This window comes from Rattus norvegicus, chromosome X (genome assembly GCF_036323735.1).
Source record: "Rattus norvegicus strain BN/NHsdMcwi chromosome X, GRCr8, whole genome shotgun sequence".
Lineage (NCBI taxonomy): Eukaryota > Metazoa > Chordata > Mammalia > Rodentia > Muridae > Rattus > Rattus norvegicus.
The window spans coordinates 11,949,812-11,974,716 of NC_086039.1; the positions used below are offsets into that span (position 1 = coordinate 11,949,812).

The window sequence follows — 24,905 nt, forward strand, 5'->3', positions numbered from 1 at the left end:
TCTGAGTAGTTACAAGGAGGAAGTACCACAGTGACTCCCCTAATAAGCCTTCATTGACTATATACTATAAGCAAGAAACAAACTACAGTAAGATGGCTAACCCACTGCCCCCCCCCGCCCCCAGGGCCGTTTGTCACTGTAGCAGAATGTGGCCCATCCTGACTGCTACAGATAGTTTTGCTTAGCAAAACCTATGGCACCTAGGTAACATTTCCCAAAGTGATAACTAGCCAACGATTGAGGGGAGTGCTGCCCCCTCACATGGCTCTGGTGATTAACCTGAATAGGGTGGTGGGGGAATGAAGAAATGACAGACATATGGAGATCCTCAACATCCCAAAGCTCGGCATATGTATTTATTATAGGGAACTGAACAGAGAAGCAGGTTGTTGGATACAGCTGAAGAGGTGAGATTTACAGTATACAATGGATCAAAGGGATATGTATAGCTAATTTCAGTAGGGGCAGTCTTGTAGGGGAGCAGTCTGCAGGCTGTAAATTTGGGGTGGAGGAGGAAGCTATGGTGGATATTTTCTGCACACTGCCAACATTCACACCTAGACCCCTGAGGAAGGCTTTGCCATCCCTCTGAGCCTTACTTGGGGAAGGCTTTGACACTCCCATGGGTCTGGGGCCGGCCTTGGGCTGTGCTCGTGTCAACAGCACATGTTCACTCAGGGCCTCGTTCACACATGACAGGCTTTAATGAATTCATAATGGGGAAGATTCACTTTCTGATCTCTCAAGAGTTTATGAAGGCTACTGTTCAGGCATCTCTGGGTCTATTTGGCAGTAAGTAGCTCCCACATTCCCAGAATTCTATCGGAGTAGGTACGTCTGCAAAACTCTGTCTCCCAGGATGCTATTTTAGTGCTGATATTTGTTCAAAAATTCATCCAAATAAATACTCATTTCAAGCTGGCCACCCAACCTAGGCAGAACTAGAGCAAAGCCTTGACGCTATTCCAAATGAAAGGACATTACTCTCAAGGCAACACCTCATTCCTCAGTAACCTAGGCTGTGTATCTGCTGTGGACTTCCATGGTTACCCAAACACAGAGACCTGCCCTAGGGGACTCTAGTGGTCTTTACTCAGTCTCCATGGCCACAATGCACACTTGAGCAAATAACATTTCTGACTTCATCAGAGTCTCACGTTGGGAAAAGAAGACATTCAAAGAACCAGTTTGCTCTGAAATATTAAAGTCAATGAACAGGCTTAGAGTTGTGAGGACTGTGACCAAATGAAGACAAGTCAAGATTTATGAATCTCATTTTCTAGCAGTAGGAAGATGGCCAATTTAAAAATAAATACTTCACAGTTGTTGATATTTCAATAGAGTATTTTTTTTAACTTTTTAAAATGTTGTATCTGTTCTGGAGCTGAAACTCAGGGTCTTATATATGCTAGGCAATTCTACCACTAGGCCACACTCCTAGACCAGAATGTTTTTGTTTGTATTTTTTGAGGTCTCATGTAGCCCAGGTGGCCAAGAATCGGCTATACCACTGCGTATTAGGCTGAACTTCTTGAACTTCTGACCTTCCTGCCTCTACCTTCCCAGTGCAGGGAGTGCTTAGAGTCATAAGCCTGCTTCATGCAGTGCGCTGGGGATCAAACCAAACCCGTGGTTTGTACATGTTAGGCATGGCTCAATCTCTAGCCCCCAAAGATTATAATTTAAATAATAGTATTTTATCAGTTATAGATATCCTGATTTTCAAGAATGGTATTGATAAGAGAATAGTTTCATTCCTAGGAAACACACACAAATGTATTTAAGGGGAAGGGTCATGATATTTGAATTTAAAGTATTAGTAAGAAATACTACAATGGGAAGAGAGAGAGAGTTCTGGTAATCTTCTTGCCCCACCTGCATCAACAGTACTGGGATTACAGGCTCATTTACCGTGACCAGCATTGTACATGACCTCTGGGGATCAGAACTCAGTGAGATGGCTCAGCAGGTAAAGATGCTTGCCAAGCCTGTTCAATCCCTAGGACGCACACGGTTGAAGGAGAGAACAGACTTCCACAGCTATGCTCTGACCTCTACCCATGTCATGCCATGGCGTGAGAGGAGAGCCTCCACAATATGTAATTTTAAAAGTTAAACCAAAGCAAGTGCATTCTCCAGATCACTAGCTTTCATATTTTTTAAACTATAACTCCACCATTACATATAACTTGTAGCAACATAGTACACACAGGTACTTACAATTTGAAAACGCACATGCAAATTACAGACTTTACAATGCAATGTTGATGTTGGATTTGGAGTTTTTGCTATGGTTTGTACTGAGGAAAGAACACATGACCTTGTTCATGGTATACAGTATCGCTGAGCTACATTCTTAAAACCCTCATGCCTTGTGTTTGCTTTTAAAGATTTACTTCTAATTATGTGTGTGCACACACGCACACTAGAAACCTTTGTAATCCCAGCAATTGGGGAAGCTGAGAAAGTAGGAGCATGTTATATAGTTTGAGGCCAGCTATATAGTGAGACCCTGTCACACACAAACACAAAGAATTATGAACTTATCAAAGAATAAAAATAACCATATTTTTAAAGTACTGTTGCCATTGACATCTTGGCCTACCCTAATCTCTGTGGGTTTTGAAAACTCACCTCTCTATGTACAAAGAAAGGAAGTCAATGCATGAAGACTGTACCTTATTTCCAGGACACTGATGAATAGAGCTGTCACTGCTCAGTGTTGAGACTTACTGGAGCATCTACTTTGCAGACACATAGCATGTTTATTGGCCTGATCACCCGATAGTCCATTAGGAACCTGCACCTTTTGTGATCAGCACAGGCTGGTTCTACTGCCAACATGGGAGGGGGTCTGGCTAGTTTTATTGTTGTTGTTGTTGTTGTTGTTGTTGTTGTTGTTGTTGTTGTTTTCTTCAATGGCGATAGAAGCCAGGGCCTCACCCATTTTAAGCAAGCACTATACAACTGACCCACAACCTCCAGCCCAGGGGCCAACATTTAGAAGGCAACCTGCAAACACTTAGGCCCTCAGAGCAGGAGGCCTAAAGAGCTACTAATTTGGAAGCTGACAAAACAGTCAACCTCGATTCTTTTCCACATCACCCTGAGAAAAGCTGGTGTGTCAGGGGCCCTGGGTGGGGCTTGGCATCTGTACCTTCTCCGACTCTACACTCAGCCCCTGAACATTCACAAAAAAAATCTGGTAGAACTTTGCCCTCGGGAATACAGTGGGAAAACCCTGGGAAATCTGGGGTCTTTCATAGGTCCTTGCTGCTTTCTTCTTTCCTGGCTGTTAGTCTCCATTCAAGCAGCTCACAGCAATTTCCATACCTAATGGAATCATCCCAGCTGGAGATGGTCTTCCCTGCTAACAAAGCACTTTGTGGGAACAGACACTCGTCCCACAAAAAAGAAATGCTATTTCTTAGCATTTTCTAGAGGATTTTGTGCTTCCTTGGACATTCACAATACACTGGAAACTCACAATAGCATTTGAAAGACTCTGAAAAGGCTTAGAGAAACTGGTTTAACTTTAGCATTTTATAAATGTGGTCCACAAACACACACCTTAATATAAGATTGACAGTGCCTACATACTGAGGGATCAGTTGTGACAGAAATGAATCTTTGTTTTAAATGCCTCTTAACACACACCTCAGACCTCAGCAACAACCGCCTGCCTTGGATCTAGGTCTCTTTTCCATGCCCCTTCTCTAATGCCCTGTCCATCTTCCTGAACCTTGCTGGCCCCAAGCTCCTGGGGATAAAGGGAAGGAGAAGTATCATGTTAGAAAAGACGGGGATTGGGTTTATGGGCTACTGAGACAGAAGAACTGACATCGTTCTTAGTACTTAGCCAATTGAGTTCTACTTTAATTTAGGCCTGTAGGCCCTGTTGCCTGGTGAAGTAGGAGAGTACTTCCCAGGAACTTCCACTTTTCATCTACCCTCCAAAGGGCCCGTGTTCATTCTTCTCGTTTTCAGTGGATGCCCATGCGAGGAAAGCATAAATTTACACCCACTCCAGTGGCATTTTCCAGAGCTCTCTGCGTAGGGCTATCTGTGGAGACAAAGTGTTTCTTCCACACTGAGCAAGAACTTTAATCACCAATCCCATTCCTATTCTCTCTCCACTTACTACAGACACACCAGGCAAACCTTCCCCCTTTTGGCCAAAGTGGTTTGGGTCACTTCAGTGTGGCAGTCAGTCCCTCTGTGGACCCAACACCACATACTGGGCCAGGCTGAGCCAGAGGCAAGAAGTGAAGAGAAACGTGGCCTTGTAGCACATGACCATCACTCCATGGGACCGAAAACTGTCATTCAAGGAGACATTGACCAGCTCCCAGGTGGTGTTGGCTACCTCCTCCACAGGGGCCCTTGGGGCCAGCAGCTTGGAGAGGAGGCTGCTGAATCTGCTCACAGTGGTGGCCACTGGCTCTGGACTCGGGCCTGGACTGAACGTGGTGAAGTTCAGCTCATCAGGGTCCACACAGATGCCATCAGAGGAGCGCTCAAAGACCACCTGGCTGAGGTCCTGGCCGGCCACAGAGCCAGGGGAGGCGCATGCCACATCAGCCACACGCCCAGAGCCCTCCATCCAATCACGCAACCACTCCAGGTGGCAGTCACAGCGCCAAGGGTTGCGGAAGAGAAAAAGGCGGCCCAGGAAGAAGCCTGGCTGGAAAGCGGCCCAGGAGAGCACAGTGAGGCGGTTGCCATTGAGATGCAGGGCCAGGAGGCCCGAGAGGTTCTGGAAGGCGCCTTCCTCCACAAAGGTGATGCTGTTGCGATCTAGGTAAAGCAGCTCGAGCTCTGCCAGGTCGGAGAACCAGCCGCGCGCCACGCTGCCCAACGCGTTGCCGCCCAGATTGAGGGTGCGCAGACGGCGAAGGCCGCGGAAGGCGGCGGCAGGCAGCGAGGCCAGCAGGTTATCGTTGAGCAGCAGGTGCTCCAGGGCCACGCAGTCGCCAAAGGCCCCGGCATGCACTGCGCGCACGCGGTTGGCCTGCAGGCTGAGCGAGCGCAGACGCCGCATGCCCAGCAGCGAGCTGGAGGCCACAGCCTCGATGCGGCTGCGCTCGAAATGCGCGTGCGTCAGGTTAGCCAGGCCACGGAGCGCGCCGGGCACCCGGCGGAAGAGATTGTCGAAGGCCGTGAGCTCACGCAGGGCCGGCAGCTCGGCCAGGAGACGCTCGGGCACGCTGAAGAGGCGGCAGGCCGCCAGGTCCAGGCGGCGCAGGCGACCCAGCGCCGCGAAGGTCCGCACGTGCAGATAGCGTAGCTCACCATTGTGCGCCAGGCGCAGCTCGGCCAACCGCGGCAGGCCCTTGAAGGCGCCAGGCGTAATAAAGGACAGGTTGTTGTGGCGCAGCGACAGGCAGCGTAACGATGGCAGCGTGCCAAAGGCCCGCTCGCCCAGGATGCGCAACCCATTCCGGTCTAGGTCGATGGAGGCCGCCTCACACGGAAACTCAGTGGGCACCCGCTGGAGGCCCGCACGGTCACAGCGCACTGAGCAGCCACGCTCCACGTTACTGCAAGTGCAGGCCGCAGGGCAGGCCCGCAGACAGGCCTCGGTGGCCCGGGTGCAGGGCAGGCTGAAGACCACCGCTAGAGAAGAGAGGGGCCAGAAGAAAAGACAACAATAGTCAAAGGTCACCCCAGTTGCAGGTTACAGACCCTCCACCGAGTCCTGCCATCATCAAATGGCCTCCTTCCATCTGCTTACCAACACAGGTTTCCCCATCTGCAGTGCCCTCGCCTTCGCTTTCTGTTGACCTTAATCAGAAACTCTGCTACATCCCACTTTGCTCTAACCTTCCTTATGATACAGAGAACACCGTACACTTTTAGAATATGACTAGGTTTGTTGATTGTGAGAGTAGGGGACTCTCCGCGGGTGTCACTATACCCCACATTAAGGTCTGTGCTACCCAGTGCAGTAGCCAGTAGCCACATGTGGCCCAGACCATTTGAAATGTGTCCAGCCAAATTGAGTACTAAAAGTATACAGAGGATGCCAAAAAGTTAACTAGTACATCAATAATTTTGTATAGGTTACATATTGAAATGGTGGTTTTAGATGATACAGATTAAAGTCAAATGTGGCTACTTGGGAAATGTATTTATGAATGGAGCTTGTGATACATTTTAATTGGAGTCACTGGCCCACCATACGAATTCCATTTTGACACACCCCACCCCCACAGTGATTCAATTAAGTTTCATGAAAAAAGGAAATATTAGAGGATGGGGGGGTTGGAAAATCCTATTATTGCCTTTCTTTGTCTTTAACAGTCACTTAAAATTTAAGTATTAAAGATAATGTCTGATCCCAGTGATGGCAGAGATAAAAAGTGAAACATACAGAAGGAACTCTCAGACGAATTTCAGTTGGAAAAGAGGGAGAGAGCTGTTGTGGGAGATCCGACTCAGAAACAGCAGAAAGCAGACATTTTACTCTGACTGGTATGAGTGGTGTGAGACCTAGTGATTTTTTTGTTAGTCTCCAAGATCAATGGCTGATGAGTCATCCTGTAAGATTTCTTGTTATCTTGTGATAGGGACAAGCACATGCCATGCATTGTCTAAAAGGACAAAGGGACTCTTGACCAGCTATCAGGTTACGAATTAAGGGCATGAGAACCTTTTTTTGCCTTGTCCCCATGAGGATCCCTATCTGCCCCTCAGCCCACCCCCACCCCACCCCACCCCTGCTACCCACCATCTTATTTTACTTTATTTTATGCCTGTGCATGGATGTGTACATGCAGAGGTCAGAAGACAACTTACAGGAATCAGTTTTCTCCTTTCTATCATATGAAGCCCCAGGATCAAACTCAGATCAAACTTGGTCACACATGTGCTTGCCTGCTGAGCCACCTCACCAGCACTACATGGCCTCTCATGTTCCAAGGTCAGCATATGTTGACTACACTGTCACTGACCTCTTACATCTTGAAAGAAATGATTATGGACACTATAGAGTTAAGTTCCATTCACTAGTCCTCACTCTCTAGAAACTGTTTTATATCATACTGGGAAAGAAAACTACCTATAAATTTCATTATGAAAATTCAAGTGAATGACCAAATAAAGTCATTGAAAACCTCACCACTTCCAGTATGGTTACCACTGACAGCAAACAGGATAGCACGGCCTACTTCCTCATGCAAAGCAGTGGTCCCAAGCCTAGTCTGAGGCTGGGGATGTAGCTTGGATGGTATTGTACTTGGTCAGCACACACGAAGGCCTGAGTTCCATCTGTAGCCCCTGCATAGACCAAGTTCCGTGGTACCTGCCTGTAATCCCAGTGCTCAGGAAGGAAGGCAGGAGGATCTGAGCTTCTAGGTCATCTTCAGTTCAAGGCCAGCCAAGTATAAGACCCTGGAGAAGAGGAGAGAAGAGGGGAAGGCAACACTGACAGATGGACCACGTTTATCTTCCGACCAAGTGATTTCAGGCAGTGTTCAGTTTCACAGGTTGTAAAGAAAGGGGGTGTCCAGGTACAACTTGTTCAAGTTCTAGCAACCTACCCCCAATCCTGACATTTGGTCCCTCCTATCACATACACAGTACCTTGGCTCTCTTAAGTCCCTGTGCAACTTGAAGGCATAGACAACACAGATGTACTCGAGATGTTTGCTGCTGCCACTGAGGGCTTGCTCAGCTTCCAGCAGTTCATCTGTTGGGAACACTCTATGGTTTCCGAGCTGCTCCAAAGGCAATTTGGCACTTTCAGACTTGTCTTTGAGTGTTCAACTGAAAATGTGCTACTTTATTATTCTGCTGTTGAGGAAGCTTGATATAGCTTCTCCTTCTCCCTAAACACTGTGAGATAGACATCAAGCTACCAGCAAGATTCTTGGAACTTAGACTGTCAGACTGGCTGTGAATAAGATCTCTTGTTGATTGAGATATATCCTGCTAGGGTAGCAGGGCCCAAAATACCTTAACTCCAGTCCTCTTCAGAACACAGGAGTAACCTGTTCTCATCAACCCTTCCAACTAGGTAAAGTTGAAGTGTCACATTTCCTTACCAGCAGCCCTTCATTTTCCTCTCTTCTTTCTAATTAAGTAAAGTACATTCTCAATCATATGACTCATGTGTCTCCTGCTGAACAGCCAACATTGTTCCAAGCACACAGTATGGCTCAATACATGTTTGCAGAAGTAAATGGAATTGACGCCTTCCTTTATGAACTTCTTGCCAAAGAATGCCATTTGTTTTGAGAACTCTTTGTAAACAACTCAGGATTATAAGAGAGTGGCTCACACCTGCCTGTAACTCCAGCTCTAGCAAATTATATTATTGCGATAATCACAACTGGTGTGTATAATTCAAGAGATCAAAAAGATGGTTGCTAATGTTTTTTACATGCTTTTGAGACACATAGCATGACGTTTTCCATTGTATATTGCCTCTCTTCATCTCACTTCCCCCCAGACAGTGCTCTCTATGTAGCCCTGGCTGTCCTGGAACTCAATCTGTAGACCAGGTCTGGTCTTGAACTCACAGATCTGCCTGCCTTTGCCTCCCAAGTGCTGAGATTAAAAGCATTCACCACTATGCCCAGCAATGTAGGATGATGTCATTATGCAGCAAGGAGGGTCCAGGATAAGGATAAGCCTACCATTGGATGAGAAGGAAAGGTAGGCGGGGAAAACGTCTAGGAAGGAGAGAGGAGGAGAAGCGGGAAAATCAAGATGGAGAAGATGGAGCAGGTCCAGGTGGACAAGGTCAATTTTTGTTTAGGTCAATGTTTGTTCATCCAGTTTAGGTGGCTGGTTTATATCTTTATTAATTGGCAGTGAATTTACTTTGTGGATGTATTGTGGATTGAGGATTTAACCTATAAGTCTGATTGCTAAATTACAAATGTCTAGAATTTTACCAGGCTACAGGGGATGTGAGCAAAGTTCCCAGCAGGCAGAGAGACAGCCTGGAGAGAGCGGCTATAGAATACCTGGGAACGTGATGTGTGTGTGTCAGGCGTCATAACAACCTGCCAAGGGGACAGTGTGAGAAAGCGTCTGGCAGAGAGACAGCCAGAGCGTGTAGCTCTCGCTGATCCACGCAGAGTGGGAACACGCGGGTACCAATAGCCGCCGTTCCATTTTTTATTTTTTACCACAACACAACAACTGTATATTCCCTTTTACAATTAAATTTTTGAGCCATGTTGCTATGGTTTAAATCTAAAAATATGTCTCAAAACCTCATCCAGTAGAGGCCCAGTTGCTGGCTTTTTGATCAGTGATTGTATCTCGAGAGATGCTTCATAGCTGAGTGGACTGTTAAGAGATGGGAAGAAGCTGGGTGGCAGTGGTGCACACCTTTGGTCCCAGCACTCAGAAGGCAGAAGCAGGTGGATCTCTGTGAGTTTGAGTCCAGCCTGGTCTACAGAATAAATTCCAGGACAGCCAAGGCTACCCAGCAAAACCCTGTCTCAAAAAAAAAAAAAAAGTGGGAGGAGGCGGAGCACTGATAAAAAGTCTTTGATGCATGTGTCTTGTCCCAATCCTATCTGTCTCACTTTGCTTCTGATGGCCATGTAGCTCTACTACACCAAACCCACTCAACACTCTGTGCTGCTTCACCACAGGCCCAAAGACAGAGAAGGGACATGAACTAAAACCTCTGAAGCCATGAGCCACATTATGCATGCAAGTTTAGGGCCCAAAGAGGACAAAGGAGTATATTTGACTCTCTACAGCTGGAGTTATAGGCAGTTGTGAGCCACCTGATGTGGGCTCTGGACACCAAATCTGGGTCCTCTGGAAGAGGAATACTTGCTTTTACCACTGAGCCAGGCATTTTCTTTAAAACCAGGATGAAAATGGGACACTTACCATGTGGATGTATTATAAACTATTTCAAAAAGTAGATTACAGTTTATTTTAAATTTCTACAAAGCATTCAATATATCACCACCAGAGACCTATTTTTGGTCTCTGAGACTGATAATCATTGGAGACAGTACTTTACTGGATTAATATGTTTTGGTAAAAATAAAAAAGGGCAGAATGGTTCCATGCGTACCCTGCTGGTTGCTCTCTCACTGGTTCCAGCTCTGGCAGGCCATTGGATCTAGCGCTAATTTATCTCAGTGGCTCCACGCTGCCCCCAGTGTGACCCGGGCTGTCTGCGAGCAGTTCCAGCGTGGCACCCTGACAAGCCACCCTATCCTCACTCACAGCTCCCTTGGCTGGTTGCTGCCACGCAAGTTTCATAAAGAGACCGCCTATTTTGTGGCTCTCACTGTGGACTCAATTAAGTCACCCAATGAAAGAACACACCACACAATAACCTCTGATCCAATTAAGATATAATTTACCCATTTGGACAACACAAAATCCTGTATACACCCATCCCTTAAAACTCATAACAACCTGTGTCTATGCACAGGAAGAATCTTAACATCAGCTGCCATGTTCTCCCCGCTCCTTCTCCAGCCCGTCCTCCTGCTTCTCCCACTTCTTCTAAAACCTGTGTTCCTGCCTCTCTTCCTTCTCATCCAATGACAAGTCTTGTTTTATCTTGTCTGCTTTCACCTGCATAATGACATCAACCTATATTAGTAAGCAAAACTTAAATGAAATCAAGTCAATTCTCAAAACAGACAACAGAGCTCCAATATTTGCTTACCAGGTATGAAGACTAGGTATGTGATTAGTAGGCAGGGTGTCAAGAAAAATATTTAAAATATAATAATAACATATTGTGGTCAGTCCTGCTCAAAATCATAGCAGAGTGTCTTCCATCACATGAATATTTCTGCTAATAGCTACATTATGCCCATAGTTATTGCTACAAGGAGACTATAGAGAAAGGTCAAAATTTATGGGCATACTAACCAGGACTCACACTGGAGCTACATGAGAGCTCTAATACTCTCAAGCTAATTGCATCAAGATCTTTAGGGATGAGACCAGGCACTGGTATTTGTAAATCCCCAAGGGGCTGGTCCCAATATGCATCCAAAGTAAGAAACCAACTTTATAATATGGGATTTCATTTGTAGGGATTGGATGGGGAGATGTTACAAGATATAACCGAGTGACCACTGGGTGGCTAGCAGCTCCAAGCTGAAGTATACAATCAAAGGAGTTGTAAACAGGCATAAGAAACACCTGAACAGGGGTGTTCATAGCAGCATACCATCCAAAAGATAGAAACAACAAATACCCATTGATGGATAAAGGGATGAACAAATGTGGCATATCCACTCAAGGAATATACTTCTGGTAGAGTATGTGCCTGCACCGTGTGCATGTGTGTGTGGAGGACAAATCACTCTGAATGTCTTCCTCAGTCAGCACTATATGGAGAGTTTCTTGCTGAATCTGGAGCTCTCCAATTTGTCTAGTTTGGCTAGTAAGCAAACCCCAGAGGGCCTCTTGTGTTTGTATCCTCAGCCCTGGGATTACAGGCTGTAATCTTTCCGCTCCTGCTTTTTATGCTGGTGCTAGGACTTGAGGTCGGGTTCCCATGCTTATGTATCAAGCAGTTTACTAGCTGAGTCACCTCCTCAACCCTTGTTTTTAGAGTTCCTTTATTTCTTTTTGGAAGTCCTGTTCCCCATGCTTTCATTCCTTAGACCCATCTTTCCCTGTAAATTCTTTTTAACAGATTTATAAAAATGTTTCCTTAGTAATCCTAATATGAAGCTTTCTATGGACCCGCTCTGGACGTAAATGAAGCTAGAGAAAAAGCTAGAGGAAGGTAATAAAGAACAATGGAAAGGGTAGATGCATCTCGAAATACACAAAACCTTCCTTTTCTCACCTTAATTGCTTAACAGACAAGAGATCGTTTAAAATAAAAATAGCATGTAGTTGTGGAGTTTATGACATATATGAGTATCCCCCAGTCCCTAGCACTTAAAGTCTCTGTGAGGCTAGGCACTTCCTCTCCCACTGATTCCAGCCCACCTAGAAGAGCATATCCCACAAACAAGCAATAGCTTTTGGGACAGCCCCCATTCCAGTTGTTCAGGACCCATATGAAGGCCAAGCTGCACATCTGCTACACATGTTCAGGGAGGCCTAGGTCCAGCCCGTGCATGTTCTTTGGTTGGTGGTTCAGCCTCTAAGAGTCCAAGGGTACAGGTTAGTTGACTCTGTTGGTCTTCCTGTGTTGTTCCTATCTCCTTCAGGGCCTGCAATCCTTCCTCCTATTCTTCCATATGAGTGCCCAAGCTCCACCCACTGTTTGACTGTCTGGGTCAGCCGCTGGGCGGAGCCTCGCGGATGACAACATGCTCCTGTCTGTGTGGTTCAGGAGTCTGATGCAGGTGGGGGAAAGGTGGTGGGAGGATCGCCAAATAGTTTTACTAACAAGACTAAGAACCCTGAAAAGAGACCCCAAGTTCCCCTGCAACATTTAACAACCCCACCCAGACTTCCCAAATGTATGGTAACAAGATTAAGGTAGACCAGGACAAATCGGACCTGCATATTGAAATCCCCAGAAAATAAAAAGAATCTCAACCCCTCCCTCACACCATGTACAGTGAGCAAAGTCCCATGGGCAGTGACTATAGGAAATAGTTCAGGGACTATAGCAACACATGTCACACAAGTGACATGAACATTATAATGCCACTCAATTTTCTTTTCCTTGCCTAAGAACCAACGTTTTAAAAGTTTGAAACCCTATTTCACTTGTACTTCGGGCTGGTCTTGAACTCATGAACCTCTTGCTTCAGACTCTGAAGTGCTGAAATTACAAGTGTATGCCGTCATGCCTAGCTGTAATAATCAAGTTTAGTAAGTGTTCGTTCACGGAGTCATAAGATATTCTCTCTGACTCTGACAGCCTTGCTCCTCCGAATTATTCTCCTCGTCTTAATAGAAAGTGAAAGTTAAGGGCGTGGGCTCAATGGTACTAATTTTTGTTTATCTTTCCACTAAACTTTATTGTCTCCCAGACCACACACCTAATCTGAGCTCTGTGTCTAACTATGCTATGAAAGAACTGCGCTCTCTGACCTTTGCGGGCCCTCCTGACACTCGGTGTCCATGGTTCTATAGTGGCTGTTACCAAGCACAGTTTCTAAGAAAACACGCCCCACTCCAGGTCCCATGGGTCTCTGCTGCCTCCTCCCAGGACCAGCTGTTTGCACCATGGGTGAACACTTTGATGTAAGCAAATCTAATTGGATTCATTCCTTCTCCATGAAAGTGAAATAAATAAGGAAGGCATAAGGCCAGCAAGCTCTGGTGAGAGAGGTCTGCCTAGCTTTGGGACTGGGGTTTGTTTCAAAGCCGCAAGTAATGAGGATGTCATGATGCAAGCCTGTGACACCAGCACTTCGTGATTGAAGGCAGGAGAATGGAGTTCAAGACCATCACTGGCTACATAACAACTCTGAGATCAGCGTGAGCTACTGTATAATATCCTGTCTTAATAAACAAAACCTGGAACTAACAAAAAGCAGCATGTGATGCAAAGCTGTGAGAAGCTAAGCCAAGGGCAGTCTGAGGAAGCCAGCGTACTGTCCCACTTCTGAGAATGCCATAACAAAGTGTTCTAAACTGGGTACATTGCTTGTAAACAAACATTTCTTGTGGGTCCACAGGCTGGGAAGGTCCAGATCAAAGCAGATTTGGTGGTTGGTGAGGGCTGGCTTCCTGTATCACAGACAGCCATCGTCTTGATTTGTCCTCATGACAGAAGAACTCTCTGGCACATGGTGTACATTTTTAATCCCAGAACTAGAGAGGCAGAAGCAAGCCAGTGAGTTCCAGGCCAGGGATACATAGTGAGACCCTGTCTCAATAATGACAATCCCAGGTTTGAGAGCTCCTCCTTTGTGACCTATCACCTCCCAGAAGGCCCTGCCTCCCTCCTCATTCCAGCCCACTGGGAATGTGGTTTCAATTGTGATTTAGGAATGCAACTCAAGGCATTCAGTCCATTCTTGTGCAGAGAGACCGATAGAGTTCCCACAAGGCCCTTGTTACTTCCCTGTTCCCATTTCAGAAATGCATTCAAATCATCTGTATGAATAAGTGGATTTCTGTTCTTTACAATGAAACAGTCTGTGATTATAGTAAACATTTGACAGCAGAGATGATGCCTTTAAACTACTCCTTCTACATTTACCTAGAAGCCAGAACTCTCCTTCCTAACTTTCTCTCGCAGTTCAAACCATGACCTAGATTTGTCAAGCAGACAGCTAGCAAGATTTAGAATAGAAGGAGGCTTCAGGCAGAAACCATTTTCTGGACAGAATGGCAGGACATTTGACTTTCAGAGAGAGAAAAAATCTGCATGATGGAATTGCTGACACCCAGCTCCTAACATGTCTCCTATGTGTAAATGTATGCACTAAATGGCTGGACTTGCCCACCTCCTGATATAGGCGTTTTGCCTGTCAGTGAAGCTTCCAATCAAGAATGCTAGGAACATGAATAAGCTCCTGATTTGCCTCTGTAGCCTAGAATAGGTCCTATAGTTTGCAGCTTGTGTGTGTGTGTGTGTGTGTGTGTGTGTGTGTGTGTGTGTGTGTGTGCGCGCGCGCGCACGCGCACGCGTGTGTGTTTGTGTAAGTATGTACCACAGTATGCATATGGAGATCAGAGGACAACTTGTAGGAGTCAGTTCTATTCTTGCACCATGTGGATTCTAAGGATTGAACTCACATGGTCAGGCTTGGAGGGCAACACCTTTACCCACTGAGCCATCTGGCCAGTCCTGGTAAAAGTCTTAAGCAGCAGCCTAACACAGGTGTTATAGTTTGGTTTTGAAATGCCTTTCCAAAGACCCATGTGGTAAACCTTGGTCCAAAACCTCTGGAACTATTAGGAGGAACCTTTAAGAAATAGAGCTCACTGAACTAGGTCTTTAGAGGGAGGGGTGTCCTTGAAGGGACTATTGACATCCCAGGCCCAGCCTTTCTCTCCCCTCGATTACTAAATGTCGTGAAGTTGATCGGCCCTCTGCCTCTACCATCCACCATGGTAGACTGCGCCACTTTGAGCTTAAAGCAACAGAACCAAGTAGACATGGATGGAAACCTGTGAAATGATGAGTGTAAATAAACGTTCCCTCCTCCTAAGCTGTCTACCGTGGATCTTTGGTCCAGAAATGGAAAGCTAACACAACTCACCACCTTCATTTTTGTAGTACAGGCTCCCTCCTTGTGGCTCCTCCTCTCCCCTAGAGGAACTGTGAATATTTCACCTTGCCCAGGAAAATGCCCTGAATTCAGAACCAAAAGGAACCTTCCTTGAGAGCAAATCTGTAAGAGTGAATTGAGAAGTCCAGACAACCCTGACTCTTCCGTACCACATGAAGGGTGGCCCCTCTCAGAATCAGCAGTAGTGATTTCAACAATAAATCTCCTTGACTGGTGTGAGCTGAGTTCCATGGGAAATCCTTAGACAGAAGAGCCTATTGCACAATTAAAATCAAGATTCCAGTTTGTGAGAATAGAAAGTCAATTCGTCTGTCAGTTGCTTAGCAGTATCCCCTCTCATGGCAGTATTTTGAGGATGGATCTATCTGGATATCAGGTCTAAGGAATAGGGAGGGGAAAACAAGAAATGCTAGAGAAGGTTCTGGCATATTCAGACGTGAGCCTTTCCAAAACATCCCATGGTCAAATCCTCTCCCTGAGGTCATGTCCTTCTGTTCCACTTTTCTCAGAGTCCCGTAGACTCTCCCCAGGATAACTCTCGTCTCTGCTCACATTCTGCTCCCTTCTTTCTTTTCTTACATTTTTAGTTGTTCTTCTCTCATACAATACATCCCAACTGCAGAATCCCCTCCCTCCACTCCTCCCAGTCACTTCTTTTCCCTTATCCATCCTCCCACCCCCGCAAAAAGGACAGGCCTCCCAGGGATATCAACTGAACAGGGCATAACAAGATGCAATAAGAACAGGCACAAACGCTCAGATCAAGTCTGGGTGAAGCAACCCAGTAGGAGGAAAAGGGTCCCAAGTGCACACAAAAGAGTTAGAGACAGCCCTGTTCCCGGTGTTCGGAGTTCCACAAAACCCCAAGCCAAGCAAGCCCAGCATGTATGCAGAGGGCCTACTGCAGACCCGTGTAGGCTCTGCGATTGCCACTTCGGTCTCCCAGTGTCCTCATGCTGCTTTCTTCTTTTTACACCTCAGACAGAATATCCCTGTCACTCAGTTCCCCTGCCTGGGTTGTGTGGGCAGCTATGAGGAACAGGTGGACCGTACTGCTTGGGACAGCTGTGAAAGCACTAGGCCAAGCCAGAAGTGGACTCCACGAGCCACTTGTCGCAGGATTAAAGATCATCAAGAGACAAATCCCTCAAAGCCAAGTGCAAATATGTCCCAGAATAGGAAGCAAAACACCAGACATTCTGTTTAGATTAAATATCCCCTAAAATCTCATGTGCTGGCTTGGTCCCCTGCCTGTGGCACTATTGGGAAGTGATGGAACCTTTCAGAGACAGGACCTAGTGAAAGGCAATCAGGTCACTGGGCATGTGCCATTGTGAAGGGATGCTAGCTTCACCACACTCACACATGTTCTGTCTCCTGGCAGCTATGAAATAAAGAGCTTTACACTGTGTTTTCCCCACCATGGTATTCTGCCTCACCTGAAGCCCCAGAACAAGACAGCTGGCTCATCACAGGCTGAAGCCTGAAGGCATGAGATGAATAGTGTCCTTAGCAAATTAGTTAGCTCAGGTATTTCTGCCACAGCAATGGAAAGCTGATTGACACATCGGGAATCAGAACATTGACGCTATTACTAAGGAGAGTCTGACTATGCAAAGGATCCAGGATGGTCCAGCTAGGGCTGCACATTAAAATCCCATGGAGTTTCTTAAGCTCACAATGCCCCAGCTAGCTGTAGCATGGATGGGCTCCAGCATCCGTGTGCTTTTATATTGCTTACTTATCTGCTTAGTAGTCTACGCTGAGCATGGAGCCCAAGGCCTTGTGCATACCAAAAAAAAAAAAATACTCTGCCTCTTAGATGCTCCATCCCCAGCCCTTGTTTTGTAGTTTGCTTGCTTTTCTTGTGTGTACGTGGGGTTTGGTTTCTTGTTTTGTCCTGTTTTCTTTTTCAATCAAGGTCTTGTTAGGTAGTTGAGGTTGACCTGGAACTCAGTGTAACCCACGCTAGCCTTGAATTTGTGACCACTTGCCAAGTACCAGTGTGCCTTGCCAGAACCTTGATATTTTTAAGGTTCTACATGTGGGCCTGGGGTGATAGTTTAGTCTATAGACTGCAAGTGCTGCAAGGACCTGAGTCCCACCTCAGAACCCGGATAAAGGAGAGCAGGGTGGTGCAGGACTGTAAATGCAGAACTAGGAAAGCTCATCCCTGGGGCTCACTGTCTTACTTGGCAAATAGCAGGTGGATGAGAGACCTTGTCTCAGAAACCAAGAACAGCACCAGAGGATGCTACCCAAGATGGAGGTTGCCTGGACACACACACACACACACACACATACACACACACCAACCAAATACCAATTCCAATGTGAAGCTTAAAATCAAAGTGTTTGTAGACCAACTTTGTAAAAATGGGGTCCATCTTTGCTGTGCAAACTGTGGTAAGCTAGGTGTTGGGATGCATACCTGTAATCCTAGGTCTCAGGGGGCTGAAGTAGGAGGATCACAATTTCAAAGCCGGCCTGACCTCTATAATAAGACCTTATCTCTAAAGAGGTAGACAGTGGTAAGGTCTAGTATGGAATCACTGAGTGGCCTGGCAATGTCTCTCCTAGGAGTAAAATCAAGGAATGTGGCACATGCCTTTAATCCCAGCACTTAGGAAGTAGAGGCAGGCATATCTCTGAATTCAAGGCCAGCCTGATCTACAGAGTAAGTACCAGGACAGCCAGGGCTGTTACACAGAGAAGCCTTGTCTTGGGGAAAAAAAAAAAAAACAAGAAAAAAGAAAGAAAGAAAGCCGATATGCACCAACATTCATGGTAGCACTATGAGCAAAAGCCAAAAGGTGGAAACAACTAATAGCTATGAACTAATGGATGGAGAAGCAAGTGTGGTACCCTGGACGCCGGAACATCCCACCTTAAAAAGAACAGGTATAGGCACATGCCAAGATGCAGACGAAGTGGAAATTTCTAAAATATGCAAAGCTGGGCTCTCTAACACAGGTCAGTAATCTCAGAGAGTTAGAAAGAAAGATCACAAATTCAAGACCAGCCTGTACATGATATTGAGGCCTTATTTCAAAATAGGGGGGAGGTCCTGGCATGGTGGCTCACACCTTTAATCCCAGTACTCAGGGGGCAGAGGCAGGCAAATCTCTATGAGTTCTAGTCCAGCCTGCTGGTCTACATAGTGAGCTCTAGGACAACCAGGGCTATGTAGTCAAAAACAACAACATCAAAAAGAGGTCTGGCATAAAGCTTAGTGACAGAGGGTTTACAAAGCATGTGTGAGGCCCAGGCTTCAATCCCCAAAACTGCAAAACAAATTATGCTTGGGGAAATAAGCTGGTCACAAGGCCACATATCATATTACTTCCATTTATAGGAAATGTCTCCAACAGGAAAATCCATAAAGATGGCAGATTAGAGGTTGCCAGGGGCTGAGAAGAGGGGCAAGCTTCAAGTAACTGCATAATAATAGCACATTTCGCAAGTTCTGGGACAGTGCAAAGCTTGTGGCGACTAGATAAAAGTGACAGTTACACAACACTGTTAATTGTTCTAAACATCCCATGTGATAGGGTAGTACATTTTATGTGAATTTTATATCAATTTATTTTTTAAAAACTTACAAGGTGTTCCTAAATCTGGCAAACACCAGAAATAAGCTGTCGGTCTGCGGCCTGGTGAGATGGATGGGCCAGCTCCAAGCTACGGGGAGGCATTGCTGACCAGGCCCAGGCGCCCCACAGAATGGTGTCTTAATATGGGCCAGCTGGGAAGCTTCTCTCTAGAGGAACTAGGCTCTGCAAATATGTGTTTATCCCCCCTGAGGTTTGTTAGGGGAATGGTTACTCATGGAGTTTCCAACCACAGGCCGAGCTTGGAATATTTTTGTATTCTCATTGTTTGAAAAAGACTTGTGCCTTACAAAACTAAAATAGTATGGGAAAATGTGGTCAGTTTTCTGGTTTCAGCAGAATCTACTTAGCCACTTTGGCTCTAGAAATCATTCTCTTCCCACTCCTGGCAAACGTTGTCCTGGTTGCTCCTCCAGCCAAGCCCAGGGCTAGGTTTTCAAAACAGGACTAATGGAGAGACAGAAATGTACGAGGGAGCGACATGCCATGGCCTATGGCCTCAGGTGACCCCAGAACTTGCTTCTTACTCCATGCAGGTACCTGTTATCACAAGAAGGAAAAGAAGGAGCCAAAGAGATGACTCAGCAATCGAAATAAATAAACAAAATACATAAATCTTTTATTAAAAAGTAAAACAAGTTGGAGAACCTTATGACCCAGCAAATCACTCAAAATACATGAAGTTGACTCGGTACCAAAAGACTTTTAGACTAGAAATAGAAAAGAAAAGATCAATGTGGTGATGACGGGGTGTAGACTTTTTCTTTCTCTTTTATTATTTTTATTTTGTGTGTATGGGTATTTTGCCTTCATTTCTGTGCACCACATTTGTGTGGTGCCTATGTAGGCCAGAAGAGGGAGTCAGATCTCCTGGAACTGGAATTACACTTCTAAGTTTGCTTACACGTGGGTACTGGGAATCAATGCCCAGTTCTCTGCTGGAGCAGCTGGTACTCTTAACCACTGAACCATCTCACCAGTGTCTTCCAAACCCACCTACCACCACTTGTTTTCCCTTTTGGTTATTTTGAGACAAAGTTTCATGTAGCCCAGGCTGGCTTTGACTTCTCTATTGCAGCCAAAGAAAGCCTTACACTCCTGATCCCCATGTTCCTGCCTCTGCCTCCTGAGTGCTGGGTTTGTAGGCATTTCCCAGTATGCCCAGTCCAGGTGGTAAGCCCTGCAAGAACAGGAACTTAGTGCAAGTAATTTGGTCATTGAGAGCACTGCTCTTAGAAGAGATTAATGTATTTCTTATTCTCTCAGGAAGCCCCAGAAGAGTAGATGTTACCAGCAAGCCTGGCACCTCCCCAGAATATTTCTTGCTTCCTGTCTCACCATATTTACTTTTTTCCTGTTGCATATTCATCTACTATGAGACCCTCACCAAGGCTAAGTACATACTGGTGCCATGTTCTTTGACCTCCAAAGTCATAACCTAAATATACCTCTTTTCTTTATAAAATATCTAGCCTTGAACATTTTGGTATAGCAACCAAAAACATGGCCCTAACAGGAATCAACTTCAATTCCTAACAATAAGGAAATACATACATCAACAATGTATCCATACAAAGACCATATTCACTGGTCACCAGTGCATCTCTTACATGTGTTGTTCAACATGCCACAGTATCTACTTCTGCAGTGAGAGAATTCCCCCTGGAGTCCAGCTCTCTCCATACACTCCTGCTTTCTTCTTTTAAGCTTAGTTGCTTGAGGTACAATTAAGATTGCCTTCAATAAAAATGTACCCATGTTGGTTACTGACTGTAGCTCAGTTGTATTGTCTAGCAAGCATAAAGTCTTGGCTTCAGCATCATGTAAAAGCAGGTGCAGTGGTACACAAGAAAGTGCCCATTTTAAAGTGTAGAACAAATATTTACACCTATCACATCAATCAAGACTGAGGGGATTTCTCATCAAATCTCTAGAAAGTTCCTTCTTGTCCCTTTGACACATGTCCTCTCTGCAGACCACAGAGCTGCTTTCTGAACTGAGGTCTGTCTTTGTAGGATTTTATCGAAATGGTAGTGAATGGTTCTTTCACTCAACAGTATGCTTATGGGGTTTTTCCATGTTGAGATGTGTTCACTAGCCTGTGATAAACAATAGCGGTACCTTGACGAACGTATTCCTTTATCTGTGCTATGGTCTGAATAGGAGATGGCTCTGATAGATACAGGTATTGAGTGCCTGCTCCAAGCTCCTGGAGTTATTTTGAGTGTAAGTTGAGGAAGTGATGCCTACCTGGACAATCTAGGCCAAATGAACGAGTCCTTGGGAGAGGTATCGTGCCCCATCCCTTCCTTATTCCTTTTTCCCTGTTTCCTTCCTGGCTCTGCCATGATATTAACTGATCTATTCAACCATTCCCTCCCTGCCATGATGAACAAAGGAAACTATCTCTCTCTCTCTCTCTCTCTCTCTCTCTCTCTCTCTCTCTCTCTGTGTGTGTGTGTGTGTGTGGTGTGTCTGTGTGTCTCTGTGTGTCTCTCTGTGTGTGAGTATGTGTGTGTGAGTGTGTGTGTGAGTGTGTGTGTGTGGTGTGTCTCTGTGTCTCTGTGTGTGAGAGTATGTGTGTGTGAGTGTGTGTGTGTGAGTGTGGTGTGTGTGTGAGTGTGTGTGTGTGAGTGTGGTGTGTGTGTGAGTGAGGTGTGTGTGTCTGTGTGGTGTGTGTGTGTGTGTGTGTGTGTGTGTGTGTGTATGAACATGCATTTCTCACTTATCTAGGAGTAGGACTTCTTGGGCCATATAAATATATTTGCCTTTCCACAAAATTGTCCTCCAAAATGGTTGTACCATTTTCTATTCCTGCCAAGGACACACGAGCATTCCAGTTGTTTTAATTCTCATCAAAGCTTGATGGTTGTCAATCTTTCACATTTTGGCTCTTGGTGTGGGTCTGAGAATAGCATCTTACAAGTTTCCTATAGGCTTTCCTTATCCTTCTAGACAGAGGCCTAAGAACTAGTATGAATGAGGCCATCCAACAGAGGAAAGGAATCTACTTACTCTGGGCTGCTTCATGCTTTCATTCAACAAGCCATTATTAGGCACCTCTTAGATTCTGACAGAGAAGTGGTCAAGACGCAAAACCTGATCACTTTAATGAGTCAGTGTAGAGCAAGCAGAGTATGGAGGACTCTAGAAAGTGAGTTCTGGAACTGAAATATGATCCTGCAAACAACAAGAAGCTAGGAAATTGGTACCACCGGGAGGAGGATGTGGGAGTGTCTTTCTCTGTGAGAAAGACTTCCAACATGTCCCCAAGAAAACTGTTCTGCTTCATTCAGTCTTGCCTCACATTTCTCCTGCTCTGAGCCACTTCTAATTCTCACGGTCTTTTTGTTCTCCCAGCCAAGGAGACAGATCCATCCCTGCCTGCTTCTTGGGAACATGTTGTTCCCATTGCTTGAAACTTATCATCAGAGAAACAGTCTCTGTGCTGCTGGAGTGTGTTTTAAATGAAAGCACTAGGGGATGTGTGTCTATTGTTAGTAAATGATGTCACCACTTGAGCTTGCCAAACTGTCACAAGCAGTCTGGATGTCTTTCAGGGTTCTGTAGCAGAGACAGCTCTGTTCTGCAGCACGCAGGCTCTGAATACGGTCTGGACTTTGTGACTGGCAGCAGAACTCTGGGTATGCATTGAAAATAATATTGGCTCTTGGAAGCAAACATTCTGTCCCCATGACTCAGTCAATCTTCTCCTTTCTAAGGAGGAGAAATGGCAAGGTGCTGGGTGTTAGTCATTATATAAATGTCAACCTCTGTCCTTTGGAGGATCCTTGAGTAGGGAGTCATATCCTATTTGTCATGATGGGCCCTATGCCCCCTTGGTGGTTTTTGGCTTAGTTTTGCTTTCTTATTTGTTCACTGGCTCTCCATTAAGGCATGTAGGTTTCTCAAAGACAAAAGCCATGTGGTTATTCTACCCCTATGGCATCCCTTGTGTACACTGAACGTACAGTATCAATTGTTTGATGGAACAGAGCATTTCCCACTTATTATAAAAAAAAGATGGAAGGTAGAATGTTCTGGTTAGCTTTCACTGTCAACTTGACACAACCTAGAGTCATCTTGGAAGGGAGCCTCAATTGACGAAATTCCTAGAATGGATTAGCCCATGAGCACATCTGTAAGGGTTTGTCTTGACTGTTGGTTGATTGTGAGAGTGCACACTATAGGAGCACCATCCCCAGGCAGGTGGTTCTGGGCTGGATAAGAAATCCAGCTAAACATAAGCCAGCCAACAAGCCAGCAAGCAGCATCCTTCCTCAGTTCCTGCTGTACTTCTTTGGCTGTGAGTCCCTAGGTGAATGGAAATCCTGTATGGATTTGCAAGGAGCCTTCCTTCAAGTTCCTGCCTTGAGCTTGCCTTGACTTCTGAATGTATAGCATGACCCAGAACTGTGAATTGAATAAATCCCTTCTTCCCCTTTGTTGTTTTTGGCCCGAGTGTTTTTCTCACCATCACATTAAAAAAACAAGAACATAAAATACTATTATGTGTATTTGAGAATCAGCTGGTAAAATATTCTGTAACATGCGCCATATATAAAGAGCATGACATACATCACTGTAACTTCAAGCAGTTAACTCCCATAAGGGACAGAAAAACAGATTGTTAGTGTGTAATCATTTACTGAAGAACTGAAACCGAGATTGTCCCCACCCCCCTGGGCTGAGATTTTGAGCCACTGGAGAAAGTATTTTGTGACAAACATTTTGAAGACAGATGTGCTTGTTTTCTGCAGGGCTGGGGATGGTTCTCTAGTCACACTAAGCACGCATTCCACCATGCAGCTATAGGCACAGCCCCTGCTTTGATATACTAACCAAGGGGTAGTGGGAAGGATGGTGGCACACACTTGTAACACCAGCACTTGGGAGGCTAAGGGAAGAGGCATCCTGAAAATTCAAGGTGCGCCTTGGACACATAATAAGTTTGAGGCTAGCCTGCACTATATGAGACTCTGTTTCGATATACATACACACACATATATATGCACAAAGTTTGAAAAAATAAAAATATTTAAACATCTATGATGTCACAGTTCCATTGGCTCCAACCCCCTTTTTAGGAAGATGGCCTTTCCAAGGGATTTTTGGTTGGTTTTTGCTAAATGAGTTTAAAATATGAAACTATTTTTCACAATTTAGACTCACTATGTAGCCCTGGAACTCAATATGTGGATCAAGTTGGCCTTGAACTCACTGAGATCCACCTGCCTTTGTCTTCTAAGTTCTGAGACTAAATTAAGCTTAAGCCACAATACCTACCTTGAGTTTAAAATAGTAAGTCTAGAAAATCACTAATAAATTCATAATCAAAATGTAAGAGTATATGAATATTAATTTTTTAAAAAACTATCCCATATTTGGCTCAGGAGTTTTGTTTATGAAGAAATTAAGGGGGAAAAACAACCTACCATTTACTTCTTTCTCATTTTCTAGCTTTTCCCCATAGTCACAGAGCAGGGTCATCTAATCAGAAAGAGTATCCAGAGATACAGCTGTAACTGACGCCACTTGGAGCTCATACTCTTTAGGTAGGAGCCCTGTGACCCCTGCCTACCGTCCCATCCCAGCACCACTGGCCCAGGACTCACCATAAAGAAGCAGGTTCAGCATACCTTGGCCTTCTTTGCACCTGGTGGCTTAGAGCCACTCTGTTGTAGGATCCCTACCTGAGAGGAGAAAGAGCAGATCAGCAGGTCGTAGGCTCCCCAAGAGGTGTCCCTTGGGAACTCTGCCCGCATCTCCACTCTTCCTTGTCTATACCCAGCCATGTCCCCTTCGTTGCATTCATTCCTTCCCCAAGGCTCCTAATGTTGGGCGCACTCCAATTTCACCATGTCCATCCATTTGGAAACCCTTCACCAGGCTAAGGCCCAGCAGCAACCGAGGTATCACTCAGGACCCAGCAAGGAAATAGATGGTGGAAAGCCTCTGCAGAAAACCCTTAAAGGCCCATCTCCAAATATTGCTTACCGTCCTGGGGATCTGCCCATAGCATCCCCAGTCCCTCCATCTCCCAAGAAATGGTGCAATAAGAAGTAAAGGCTGGAGCAGGGAGCACACAGGGGTGAAGAGCAAGGACTGTGCATGCAGGTTTGACTGCTTATTTTTCTTTCTC

The 24,905-nt window shown here is 45.5% G+C and overlaps 1 protein-coding gene across 1 annotated transcript; it reads right to left on the reverse strand.

Annotated features, from left to right (window-relative positions):
• Nucleotides 1-3,868: 3,868 nt before the first annotated feature.
• Nucleotides 3,869-24,905, reverse strand: Nyx (nyctalopin). The gene is given in 3 exon segments (NM_001100967.1): nucleotides 3,869-5,616; nucleotides 24,379-24,456; nucleotides 24,761-24,905. Coding segments are annotated over 2 exon segments (1,431 nt in total). The 5' UTR covers nucleotides 24,401-24,456; nucleotides 24,761-24,905; the 3' UTR covers nucleotides 3,869-4,207.